At 38.8% G+C, this 13,849-nt stretch overlaps 1 protein-coding gene across 1 annotated transcript in view; it reads left to right on the top strand.

The window, feature by feature from the left end:
- The window catches only part of Rp1 (RP1 axonemal microtubule associated), a 408,574-nt gene extending 395,585 nt beyond the window's left edge, over positions 1–12,989 (top strand). Inside the window, exons 29-30 of the mRNA XM_085835373.1 lie at positions 3,817–3,898; positions 11,878–12,989. Of these exons, the coding sequence (XP_085691499.1) occupies positions 3,817–3,898; positions 11,878–11,938 (143 nt within the window). The 3' untranslated portion in view covers positions 11,939–12,989. The remainder of the gene's footprint in view (positions 1–3,816; positions 3,899–11,877) is intronic.
- The last annotated feature ends 860 nt before the right edge of the window (positions 12,990–13,849 follow it).

Below are 13,849 nucleotides of genomic sequence, written 5' to 3'. Positions count from 1 at the left end.
ACACGAATTACCAATATGCTTCTGTAGAGTTCTGTGGAGAGAACTTGTTTTTTCCTTTCCTAATAAGGTAGCTGTTTTAGGATCAATCTATAAGCCAATAAGTAGATCCTTTTAAGATACTAAAAAGCATTTATTAAATTTGACATTTTAATCTCAAATTTTGAAAATAAAGGTATGTTTTAAATAGTGTGCATGGAAATGCACTAAATAGTATATATGGGGATACAATTTCTCTCTTTTGTCTTTTAAGAGGTTAAAGTTTAAAATTTTACAATATCTAACCTTTTGAATTAATAACTTTTTGGACAAAACATTTTAAATATTTGGCTGTAAAGGGGCAGTGACTAATTGCACTTTCAATTATTTTTCTTAAGGAACGGTTGTAACTAGAAAGCTTGAAAAGTTATTAAGAGTCACACGTGCATAATTTATTTATTTATTAACTAGAAATATGTATAAGCAATTGTAAATTTGAGAATTAATAGTATCTGAGGGACGAACAATTTTAAGTAATTATGAGCTCAGAGATATAGCATTGACTATTAATATATAAATTAAGGTTTGATTGTTCAGCATTTTAAAACACCATCTACAGCACACAACCAGATTATTTGTGCTGGAATAGGGGCAACTGTGTGTCTTAAGACTCTGCTCCACAGCAGCTAGTTGGGCCCACGTGGCCAACGATCGGCTGGGAGGATGAGAAAAATGACTTTACAATAATGTTTTTTCTGGCCAAAGAATTGTCTTTGGCACAACTAATTTTTAATTACCAATTAACAACAATTATAAAAGCTTTCTTTATTTTTTGTAAAACTTTTTGTAGTAAACTAAAACACTAAATAATAAAAGGATACTGTCTCTGAATCTTTTGGGTGAGAGCAAAGATTTAAGGTAAACTTCCCTTGAGAAGCATTAGTTAATAAAATACTTTCCACTTAGGAAACAATATATACTGAAAGATTAAAACTTTTGGCTTCTTGTAAAGAAGCAGAAACAATAAACATTTTTCTTACATAATGTAAAGCTATATTAGCCATACGTAGAGGCAAAATTTTCTAGTGATTACTAGTTTACTAGAAGCAAAAATCTTTGAATTTAAGCATTATTTTAAACATTTGAATAGATCTGTAACACTGTTAAAAAGAAATTTTCTTGAACACAGGGAAAAACTTTTTTAGGCATTGTTTGCAAAACAAAAGAAAAGGCCACAAGCCGCTCTGGGACTGCCCAGAGCCCTGTATTGACTCAAAGGTAAAATACTTTTTAATCTGAGCATTAATCTTAAATTTGCAATCAAACTGCAAGCTGCAGTCAATGGAACAATGGCAGTTTTAACCATAATTTTTAAGTTTTTGTGCAAGGTTAGGATAATACCTACAACTTTGGGAAAGCAAAACCTATGTTTAAAACAATTTATCACTGTTAAAATCAATATTAGAAGCATTACTATCATATTACGAAGTTTGGATATCAATTAATACCTATGAATACCTATTAAAGCAAGCTTTAACGCTTTAATAAAGAGGCATTGTTTTATATCTTATCTTAAATTTTACTATTTAGGATAGGAACCACATTAATCATTATCTAAACTAGAAATATCTTAAGAGACTCAGCCTCTGAAGCTTAATCTCAAATTCTAACTCGCTTCAGGGCCTCACCAACTTTCTCCCAGGTTCCACAATCTATCGTTTCTTCTTCTTTGAACCATGGACAACAGCTATCTATCTTATCTAAAAAATTTCTTACTAATTGTACTTCAAGCCTTACTCCTTTTTCCTTAAGCAACTCCTGAAAACTAAAAACAATCGCCTGATCCATGATTTTGAACCCTTCTTTCTTCCACCTAAGCAGTTTTCTAAAAAACTGCGGCACACTGCCTGTCTCCGTATCTAGTTCCGATTAACGAACTGCTGACTCCAAGCAGAAGCAGTGTTGGGTCAGCACTGGTTCAAACTTGATTCGTATCCTACCGCATCCTCAGCAACACTTTACAAAACTGAAATTTTTTAGGCTAGCGCTAGCATGTGTACCTGTCCGTTGCTCCGATGCTCCTCCGATACAAAGATTCTTTCCTTTTTTGTGGAGCTCCACACAGCAGTCGTTTCTCTTAACATCCCTCTGCCATTCTTCAGGTCCCAGTTCTGGCGCCAACTGTTGCGGCCTGCCCGCAGTCCACAACACGAACGGTTCAACTGAAAATGGCAGTTCAGGCTGAAAGAGAGGAAACTAGACGGGGCGGAAGAAAAGAATGAAGCCAGGACAACAAGTTCTGATCGAGGCTCAATTTAATATTTCCAGACACCCAGTTTATAAAGGAAGGGGGAGGGAACCCAATTTCCCGCCATGTAACTCGGGGTCCAGTAGCAGGACGAACACGTGTGTGACTCCAGGCAGCAAGGGCAGGTTCCAGCAGTGGGCGTGGCAGGACGAATGAGCTGGTAGCTCCACCCTTGAGCAGGCAGGTTCCAGGCAGGGGGGAAGGGAGGCCACACTTATCTCAGAGTGAGAGGTTTTTGATGACCAAAATGTTGAAAGGTCTAACAGTAGTTCTTTCCTTAGTGCTTCTGACTAGTGCTTTGGACAGTTCTCACTACAAGTCTTTGTGTGGGAGAGAGCTGTGCAGAGAAGAGACACCCTGCATCAAGTTTCTAGAGACAAGTAGGTCAACTTCAGCTCATACATACTGTTAGTTCTTTATTGATTCCATTGGTATGGATTCATAATTCATTGTGGTAAACTGTGGGGTGGGATCTTACCTTACTCTAATTCAGAAAGGATCTGAGAGTTCTTTGGGCATTTGTTAATCTGTGTAAACACTGATATGTGGTTGTCAGATTTCTAGGAAAACATCATGATGGATTATATAATGACCTTGAAAGTTAAGATTAGTTTATAAGAAATCTATACTATCTAGCTAGTGAGAAGTAGCTTTCTCACATTCTTTCCTATTGTTCATTAAGTTTAGATGGTATCTTTGTAAGTTATATGCCATCTAATTTTAGATTCACTTCTAGACTTTTCATTTATAAAGTAATTGGACTTTGTAACTTTTATTGAATCATTTTTTTAAACTATACTTTTGTGGCCAATGGTAATGCTCTAGATTTGGTTTGTTTTCTTCTTTCTTTCTTTCTTTCTTTCTTTCTTTCTTTCTTTCTTTCTTTCTTTCTTTCTTTCTTCATATTAAGCTATGTCTCTCATCTCTCTAATCTCACCTCTGTCTGTAACTCCTAGAGTTTTCAGTTTGGTGAGTTACACCTGTGAGCAGTGGGTGATCTGTTTCTGTCTTCCATCTCACCATTTTTTAATCTTTTTCTTTTTTTCCTTCCTTCTCTTCTTTCATCTTTCACTGCTGCATCCCCCCCCCATCTTTATATTGCATTGTTGCACTGTCAAGAATAATCAGTGATCATTTGGAGATTTTATATTAAGAATGGTAATAGATTCTGAGGTCCTGTTATTTAAACACACACACACACACACACACACACACACACACACGTGTGTGTGTGTTTGTAGCTGAAGTGCACTTTTGAGTTTGTCTTTGCCTTTGTTCTTTGTGTATATGTATTTACATAATTTGTAAGAATTCTGTAGAGAATTTAAGTACCTAATAGACAGCCTTGTTCTGCCTTTGCTACCCTGTGTTCCTCATGCCTTGACTTCTAGGGTGGCACAATTTAGACATGCAAGCCATTGTACCCAAATTGCCTGACAAGAATACCTTCTAAAGAATATCCCCAAATTCCAGGAATAGAGTCTCAAAACTAGCTGTTGACGCATCAAAGTACTCTTTATCTTTTTGTACAGGTAATGGATGGTTTCTCGAGAACATTATTGTCAAGTATGAAGAGGAAGGGAGCTGTCCAGAGGTGCTGTTTCCATGTCACAGGTGTGCTGCCATCACTGCAGTTACCTTCTACTTTTTACAGTATGCCTTTCTCAGCTATTGGGCCACACAATTCTGTCTCTTTAAATAAGAGCCAAAAGGTCTTCTCTCCCTGGGAAGCTTCTTCATAGCAGCAATAGGAATCCTGTCTTTGTAAGAGTCAGCATTTATTCCATCTAGAGTAAGTATGTTGAACTAGAACAAAAACAAGATTAGATCTTAGAGACCAGTGCTTTTCTGTGCTTCTCAAATACATACTTAGCTTTCTGATGGTTCTACAACTTTGCTTGCTAGATTCAATGTCTCTAAGGATCCATATCCTCATGAGTCATATGGGAGCAATACCTATTCTTTTTAGTGCATTTGAGTTACTTAAGCCACTCTGATTTCCTGGGCCATATGGCCACAGGTGAAGCATTGAAATTTTATGACCCTCACCATTCAAAATTTTATGAAAATTATTATTTCTTATATATTCTATAGAGCCATTATAAATTGCAGATCAAATGTACCTTAAAATGTATGATATGAAAATTAAAATTATAAAGTTAATTTTAACCATAATTGGGTTGTTTAAAAAGAAAATGTTTATCTATTCACTTAGTCCTTGCTCATAGTAGTTGAACACTTAACATATAGTAGATGATGGAGGTCCATCAATAAGGTAGACCAGTCTGTCTCAGCAAAGACCCATGCTAACAGTAATGCACTGTGACCTTAATGGTTCAAATGTGATGGACTTTTCCATATGGTAGGAACCCAGTTGTCAAAGTGTTATATCTAAATAACTATGTGTTCCTTGGATCTAGAGCATTCATGTTTGTAATGCATATATTAACGTATTCATGTAAAAACACAGCAAAGTGCCAAGCACTGTTTGGAGACCAGGATATAAAGAAATGAAAAACAAACTTCCCCTATCTTCAGTAAGCTCTCTCCTGATAGACAAGGGACTTTCTTACTTCTAGGAAAAGCTAGAGAGTGAGTTGTGCTGAAAACTTAGTCGGTGGCTTGGCTTCTCTGTCCCTAAAGTAGTGTATGTTCTTTCAAATATACAGAAAAGCATATTGGCTGACTGGGTTTTACTTTATTATTTGTTATTCTAAGTAATATCCACTCCTTTGAAACTTAATAATGAGTTACATTCTCTCCCAACAAAATTTGTAATACCTCTGAAATATATATCCATCATGTAGTGCCACCATTTATAAAATTCAAGCTCCAGAAAGAGACCTTACATTTTTTTTTGTTTTTGTAAGAAATCATTGGTTTTTTTTTCATTATTTTTGTTTTTATTTCTTTTTTCATTTTTTATTAGATATTTTCTTTATATACATTTCAAATGTTATTCCCTTTCCTGGTTTCTCCTCTGAAAACTCCCTATTACATCCCCCTTACCTCTGCTCACCAATCCACTGTCCTGGCATTCCCCTACACTGGGACATCAAGCCTTCTCAGGCCCAAGGGCCTCTCCTCTCAACAAGGCCATCCTCTGCTACATATGCAGCTGGAGCCATGGGTCCCTCCATGTGTACTCTTTGGTTGGTGGTTTAGTCCCTGGGAGGTCTAGGGGTATTGGTTGGTTCATATTGTCATTAGGCCTATGGGGAAGCAAGCTCCTTCAGCACCTTGTGTCCTTTCTTTAGTTCCACCTTGTGCTCAGTCCAATGGTTGGTTGAGAGCATCCACTTCTGTATTTGTCAGGCACTGGCAGATCCTCTCAGGAGGTAGCTATATCAGACTCCTGTCAGCAAGTACTTGTTGGCATCCACAATAGTGTCTGCTTTTGGTGACTGTATTTGGGATAAATGCCCAGGTGGGACAGTCTCTGGATAGCCTTTCCTTCAGTTTCTGCTCCAAATTTGGACTCTGTATCTCCTTCCATGGGTATTTTGTTTCCCCTTCTAAGAAGGACCAAAGTATCCACACTTTGGTCTTCCTTCTTCTTGAGCTTCATGTAGTCTGTGAATTGTATCTTTGGTATCCTGAGCTTCTGGGCTAATATATACTTATCAGTGAGTGCATACCATGTGTGTACTTTTGTGATTGGGTTACCTCACTCAGGATGATATTTTCTAGTTCTATCCATTTGTCTAAGAATTTAATAAATTCATTGTTTTAGTAGTTGAATAGTACTCCATTGTATAAATATATCACATTTCTGTATCCATTCCTCTGTTGAGAGGCATCTGGGTTCTTTCCAGCTTCTGGCTATTATAAATAAGGCTGCTATGAACATAGTGGAGCATGTGTCCTTATTGCATGTTGGAGCATCTTCTAGGTATATACCCAGGAATGGTATAGCTGGATCCTGCAATAATAATATGTCCAATTTTCTGAGGAACCACCAAACTGATTTCCAGAGTGGTTGTACCAGCTTGCAATTCCACTATCAGTTCATAAAGATCTTTTCCCTGTCTGTTGGTTGCCATTTTTTCTGATTGACAGTAGCTTTGCAATTTTATGAGGTTCCATTTGCAATCCCTTATCTTAGAGCATAAGCTGTTGAGGGGCAGAAGGTGCCAGGGAGGGGGGATTTAGTGGAGTGGGAGAAAATCTGTGTCCTGCCAGAGTTCAGGTGCTCTGGGCAGGCAGAGGCAGAAGACTGCCACATGCTTTCTAAGCAGCCCCCGGGGGTGGGTGTATGGCTGTGTGAAGCCACAGACCCCCGGCTCAGCTGGTGGTGGACAAGGGGCAGTCCTAGGCACCAGGTACCCAGCTTCCGGGCGTCCCATACACTTATGGACACCACTGAAGAGCTGAGAACAGAATGAGGGCCCTGGGGGTGGGCTCATCAGCCCCTGGGCCAAAGGGAGGAGAGTGCAAGGGGAGAGGGCACTTTATGGTTCTCATCCTGGTGAGAATTCTTGGTCCGGTCCATGGCTGGAGTGCAGGAAGACTTTCTGGTGGGAGGTTAGATGCAGCTCATTAGGAGAAAGTTTATCCCATCATTCAAGCATGGCAGGCCTTGATGAGCAGACAATCTATGGTTTTAGAGCTTTATTGTAGAAAGGCAGGGGGAAAGAGAGAAGGTAGAAAGAGGAAGAGAGGCACACCATGGTGATTTTGATAGAGGGGGAAAGAGAGAGAGAGAAGGAGGGTGAGAGAAAGAAAGGTGAGAGCTTAAAGAGATCGAGGAGAGGCCAAGCAGCCCTTCCTATAGTGACCTGGGCTATCTTGCTGTTGCCAGGTAACTCAGTGGAGAAGCATACCTGACTATAGTGGAGGTGGAGTCTAGCCAGAATGCCAGAAGCTTGGGACATTGTCTGCGTGATTTCGAGTCACAGAATTATGGAATTGGGGGCTCTGTAGTGTCAGGCACCTGACTCTGGGAACATGGCTTGCTTTTCTGTCCCTTGTAGAGTTCTCTACTGGTTTGCTGGAGCAAGCCTCATTCAACCAAAGTGGGCTGCCTATCATAGTCCCACAAGCTATTAGTGTTCTGTTCAGGAAATTTTCCTCTGTGCCCAAGGCTCTTCCCCACTTTCTTTTCTATTAGTTTCAGTGTATCTGATTTTATATGGATGTCCTTAATCCACCTGGACTTGAGCTTTGTACAAGGAGATAGGTATGGATTGATGGACAATCTTCTTGCATGCTAACTGCCACTTTGAACCACACAATTTGTTGAAAATGCTGTCCTTTTTCCACTGGATGGTTTTAGCTCCTTTGTAAAAGATCAAGTGACCGTATGTGGGTGGGTTCATTTCTGGGTCTTCAGTTCTATTCCATTGATATATCTGCCTGTCATGGTACCAATACCATGCAGTTTTTATTACTATTTAGTTGTAGTACAGCTTGAAGTCTGGGATGCAGATTCCTCCAGAAGTTTTTTTTTGTTGAGAATAGTTTTCCTAGTGTAGATTTTTTTGTTATTCTAGATGAATTTGAGAATTGCTCTTTCTAACTCTATGAAGAATTGAGTTGGAATTTTGATGGAGATTGCATTCAATCTGCATATTGTGTTTGGCAAGATGGCCATTTTTACTATATCAATCCTGCCAATCCATGAGCATGGGAGACCTATACATCTTCTGAGGTCTTTGATTTTTCTCTTTAGAGGCCTAACGTTCTTCTCATACAGATCTTTCACTTCCTTAGTTAGAGTCACACCAAAGTGTTTTATTATTTGTGACTATTGTGAAGGGTGTTGTTTCCCTAATTTCTTTCTCAGCCTGTTTATACTTTGTGTAGAGAAAGGCCATTGACTTGTTTGAGTTAATTTTATATCCAGCTACTGCATTGAAGGATCCTATCTCCAGCTGTTCCTTATTTCCTGTGTCCTGATGGTTCTGGGTGGGTCGCTCTTGGACCAGGAATTTGAAGAGAAGTGGTGATCTTACCTGTGCTCTTAGTTGTGGAGGCACTCCTGGTTAACCAGCTCTCTCCTGGCAGTATTTGTGTATGTAGCTCTGTGGCACCGAATCAGCTCTGGGTGCAGATGGAAACTGCAAGACTTCATTCATAGGCAGCTCCTCAGTTCCTGTGTCCTGAGGATTCTGGGCAGGTTCCTCTGAGAATCAGTGGTGGTCCTACCTATCTGCACCCCTGGGAGGCTCTCTCTCTCCTGGTGCCACCTGGGTATGGAGCCCTGTAGCAGAGAACCAGCTCCAGGCACCAGTCATTTTATAAATTAATGGAGATGATAAGGGAAACAATCAACATTTTTGTTTCTGAACAGGATTGAACCACTGCTTTCTACTGGCTGGCTCTGAAAAATCTCAGTTTTTTCTTAAGGAAAATGGTGTCAAAGATGCCTGTTTGATCATTGAAAACAGTGTATATGAAGTACCTGCAGAAATGTCACATCATTAGGTTATATGATAATAGATACCATTGTCATGGAAGCAATTTGAATTAAACAATTATGACATAAAGTCATACATATGATCAACTAAGAAAACCATACCTTTATTTCTAGAATGCTTGTCAAATATTTTGACATCTGCAAAAAAATTACTTTTATTTTTAAAATGTCTGGTTTCTGAACAATCCAATATGGTAGCCATTAACCACATATGGCTAATTAAATTTAAGTTAATTAAAATCAAATCAAACCTGAAAGTCAATTTCTTGGTTGCACTAGCTACATTTAAAATGCTCACTAGACACAGATGGTTAGTGACTGATATATTGGCTAGCACACACACAACATTTGGTTGTACTGCAATCTAAGTATTTGGCATCATAGGAAGCTATGTTTAATATTATACAATATAGTTTCATTGCTTTTAATGTAATTGTGCTGATTAAATAATACAAAAATAAATAAACTATGATTATTACTCAATCATACTAAAAATTTATCACATCTAGCAAAATCTAGAACATCCGATTCTTTCCAGGGCCAAAGTTGATCATGCTGGCAAGGCAAAGTAGTCCAGGCAGATGTGACTTACCCTGGTATCTCAGAAAACCTGCAAACTTTGAAAATTGGACTATTAAGTACAAAGAAATGCAGACAAAATATTTAAGGTGCTTATTATCATTATTATTGTTATCATTATCATCATCATCATTATTAAATGCTATGGACAATCCCATCTGTTGAACTATTTAAGTGTTCACATTTTCTTTGCTTATTCTTTCTGAGGATCCATATTTAATTAAGGACTTAACGTGAAACATTCATGCTATTTCTACAGAGGTGAAAGAAATTAGAGGCTAGATTTTGTCTTTGGCCTTGATTGACAGGAAAGCAGAGCTCAAAGACATGAATGGCATGTACAATGCACAAATGAGTCAGCAGTGGAATGGAGTGGCAAGGTTCTTGGGCATTCTGGGAAATCTTAACTGAATACCTTGATGTATTGAAGTGGTTCTCAGTCTCTGGGTCATGACTCCTTTCACAGGGGTCACCTAAGACCAATGGAAAACAAAGACATTTACATTAAGACTCCTAACAGTAGCAAAATTATAGTTATGAAGTAGCAATGAAAATAATTTTATGGCTGGGGTCACCACAGCATGAGGAACCATATTAGAGGGTCACAGACTTAGGAATGGTGAAAATGACTGGTCTACTGCTTCCATGATTACAGTGTAATTGAAATTTTCTTTTCTAGAAATGGATGTCTGCACCCATGGCTGGGTTTGTCCTAAAATCGTTTTGTCTGCAAATTCTACTTAGAAATTGAAGCTTGAAAGACATGGATTTTAGTGTCTTTTCACCATAAGTTATCAGCTACTTAAACTCAAATGCCTATAATTATGAGGAAATTATCTGAAGAAGTTACTCAAATTTTTATTTTGAAATTGATTAAAAAAAAAAACAAAACAAGGTGAGGGTTGCTTTTATCATCCGACCAGCTGATATCTCCCTGTCTATTGTTTGTGCTGCAGGGAGACAATTAGAATATATACAGATACAGATACTAAACACCTAGCTCAGGAGCGGGCTTTATCATGAAGCCAGATGACCACACATGATTTCATTTTGGAGGGGTAAAGAAAGATAAAAGGAAACCTGAGAAGGGAAAGGAGCCCCTCACCCTGTGAACTAGATGGCCTTTCATGCAAACTAGAGTCAAGAAATATCAATACAACTAATAAAGCCAAAACTACCTTGAGAGGTAACGCATATAGTTTCCTAAAGTCATCTCAAATAAGTATAGTAACATAAACTGCTTCCTGAGGGCCAGAATGTCATGACCTATGCTTTAGTGTTCCTCTCTTAACCCCAAATCTAAACAATGTAACACATGAGTACCTTATAATTTACAGATGGAAATTTTTTAGGATAAGAGGAATAGCTAAATAAATTTATATATTTTTTTACTTAATTTGACAACTTAAGTTTTAAATGTTGCTTAATACTTAAACCTTGTTGTAAATTACATTTTGAGCAATGCAAGTGAGAAGCCACAGTATCAAATATATAGCTTACCCCAAAGTATGTGTCTCAATAAGCTTGCACTCATGACAGGACTTCTCTACTGGTCTTTTCTTGTATCTCTACCTAAATGGTTTCTAATCTCACTAACTTGCTTCATTGCACCTCACCCTGAAGTTCTTATCTGTGGCACTGTCAAAGCACTAGCTTTAACTGGGTGAGGTCCCTAAGTGGGAAGATCTCCCCTGGCTGCTGGTAGCAGTGCTGAGATGGATCTTGTTTCTATGATGTTGACTTCTTGACCCTCTCAGCAGAACCATTCATGCTTTGTGTAACTTCCACAGAATAGTCAAGGAAGGTGCAACACACACACACACACACACACACACACACACACACACACAAACAAACAAAAAACCGAAACCCAAACCCAACCCCCCCCCCAAAAAAAAGCCTGTATGTTTCTTACCTAAGTATTATTGAAGTTAGCATTCAGGTCAGAAAATATCCAACTCCAGAACAATCCTATTCCACACTAGAACAACTATCACCTGAATTTATTAAAATTCAAACGGGACTGATAGGAACAGAAAGTTACTATAGATATAGGGTAAATACCACATTTCAGTGTCGTAGAATAAAAAAGAATTCAGTATAGTTTTATATTTCTTGGACTGTGAAATGATCTTTTGAATTTACAAAATTTTAAGTAGCAAAAATAATTTCACGTTTAAAGTGAAAATAAACCTTTGTTGCTTATATGATAGCTTCCCTGAAGAACGCTATCATCCTTCATTAGTCATAAGGCTAGCCAATCATCTGACATTCTAAGACAGAAACAAAGCCCACCACAAAAACATCCCAAATTAGAAATACTTACTTGCTTTAATATGTTTCAAAATATTTTCATTAAATTCAGAGGATTTCTAAAAAACTAAAAATTAACAGTGAGCCAAACTGCTTTTGAGATGAGTATAGGGTACAGACATGATGAAGTTAACTAAAGATAACTTAATTTGACTTAAAAAGTCTTGCTTGGGTTGTTAAAATGGTGAGTTTCTCTCCGAAGCCTCACTTAATTTCACTTTCCTTGCTGATGAGCATGTCATCTTTCAGAATTCTCTCTTATTATCTTCTCTTTCAACTACAGATGGCTAGATGAATACCAAGAAGATGGCAAAACTGAGCGAGAACTTCTCCCCAGGAAGTAGTCATCATACCTGGGTAGGAAGAGGATCAACTACCTCCTGAAAGGGCTTATTTGTACCACTAACTCTCTTCCAAGTATTGTTTATCTGATTGTGATTCTGTGTTTTCTCCTTACTCAAACTGGAGCAGATGTCCTAGGAGTGACTATTCAGGCTAGACACAGTCACCATTTTTTGAGACCTCTGGAGTTGAGAAAATGATTCAGAATCTCAGCTAACAACTGGCAAGAGCAGCCTGTGGTGCACATGTTGACATTGCTCTCTTCCTTCCTCTTCTATCTTTCAAAAAAAAAAATGAAACAACTGCTTAGCTTACAAAAATGTTCATCTTTTGAATGATAAGATAGCTATATCCTTTGAAATGTAATTGGAGAGGTACCAGATAAATGTTTGATCAACGTAATATCCTTGTTGCAACCTATTAATTTCCAAGTGCTTGATATAAATTTAGGTAATGACTTACCTATCTTCACATTGGTGGTAACACTAAGGAAATGCACTAATCAGAATGGCTAAGTTCAAAGACTCAAGTGACAACACATGCTGGAGAGGATGTGATGGGAATGCAAACTGGTATAATCACTCTGGAAATCAATCTGGTGCTTCCTCAGAAAATTGGAAATAGTTCTACTTGAAGACCCAGCTGTACCTCTCCTGGGCATAGACCTAAAAGATGGTCCTCTATTCCACAAGGACACATGCTCCACTATGTTCATAGAGGCCTCATTTGTTATTAGCCAGAAGCTGAAAACAACCCAGATATTCCTCAACTGAAAAATGGATACAGAAAATGTGGTTCATTTACACAATGGCATACTATTCAGCTATTAAAAACAAGGACACCACGGATTTTTCAGGCAAATGGATGGAACTATAAAATATTGTGAGTAAGGTAACCCAGACTCCAATGGATACACATGCCATGTACTCACTAATAAGTGGGTATTAGCCAAAAAGTTCAGAATGCCCATGATACAACTCACAGATCATATGAAGCTCAACAATAAGAAAGGCCCAAGTGTGGATACTTCAATCCTACTTAGAAAAGGGAACAAAATAATTATGGGAGGCAGAGGGACCTGGGTCATAGAGGGGAAGGGAAGGAGAGAGGAGGTGGGCAGGATCAGGTATAGAGAGAGACCAGAGAGAAGCCCTGACGGCCAGGAAAATGAACAGAAATTCACAGCAGTGTGGTGTAGGGTGGGGCAGGGGCAATCTCTAGAAAGTTCAAGAGACCTGGAATATGAGGGTCTCACAGGACTCAATAGGGATTACTTTAGCCAAAATGCCCAACAGTGGGGAGATAGAATGTGAAGAGACCTCTTCCAGTAGATAGACATGGGTGCCTAGTAGAGGGACAGGGCCACCCACTCATCTTCAAAAATTTGGACAGAGAATTGTTCCTGTCTAAAGAAAACTCAGGGACTAAAATGGATCAGAGACTGAAGGAAAGGTCTTTTAGTGACTGGCCCAACTTGGAATCCATCCCATGCACAGGCACCAAACCCTGACACAATCACTGATGCCATGTTGTGCTTACAGACAGGAGCCTAGCATGGATGTCCACTGTGAGGCTCTAGCAGCAGCTGACTGAGACAGACACTTACAGTCAATCACTGGACTGAGGATGCGACCCCTATGGAAGAGTTAGGGGAAGGACTGAAGCAGATGAAGGGGATTGTAATCCCATAGGAAGAACAACAGTATCAACTAATTTGGACACCCAAGGACCAAACCACCATGGAAAGAGCATACATGGGCTGGTTTATGGCCCTGGCATGTATATAGCAAACAACTTCCTTCTCTAGCTTTGTTAGGAGAGGAAATGCATAATCCTGTAGAAACGTGATGTCCCAGGGAAGGGGAATGCTAGAGGAGAAGAAGTGGGGGTGGGTAGCTGGGTGGAGGAGCAAC

The sequence above is a fragment of the Mus caroli genome, unplaced genomic scaffold, assembly GCF_978045245.1.
Source record: "Mus caroli unplaced genomic scaffold, Mus_caroli_1 scaffold_1, whole genome shotgun sequence".
NCBI lineage: Eukaryota > Metazoa > Chordata > Mammalia > Rodentia > Muridae > Mus > Mus caroli.
Note: the sequence above shows the minus strand (reverse complement) of the source record. Positions and strands in the feature narration are given on the sequence as shown.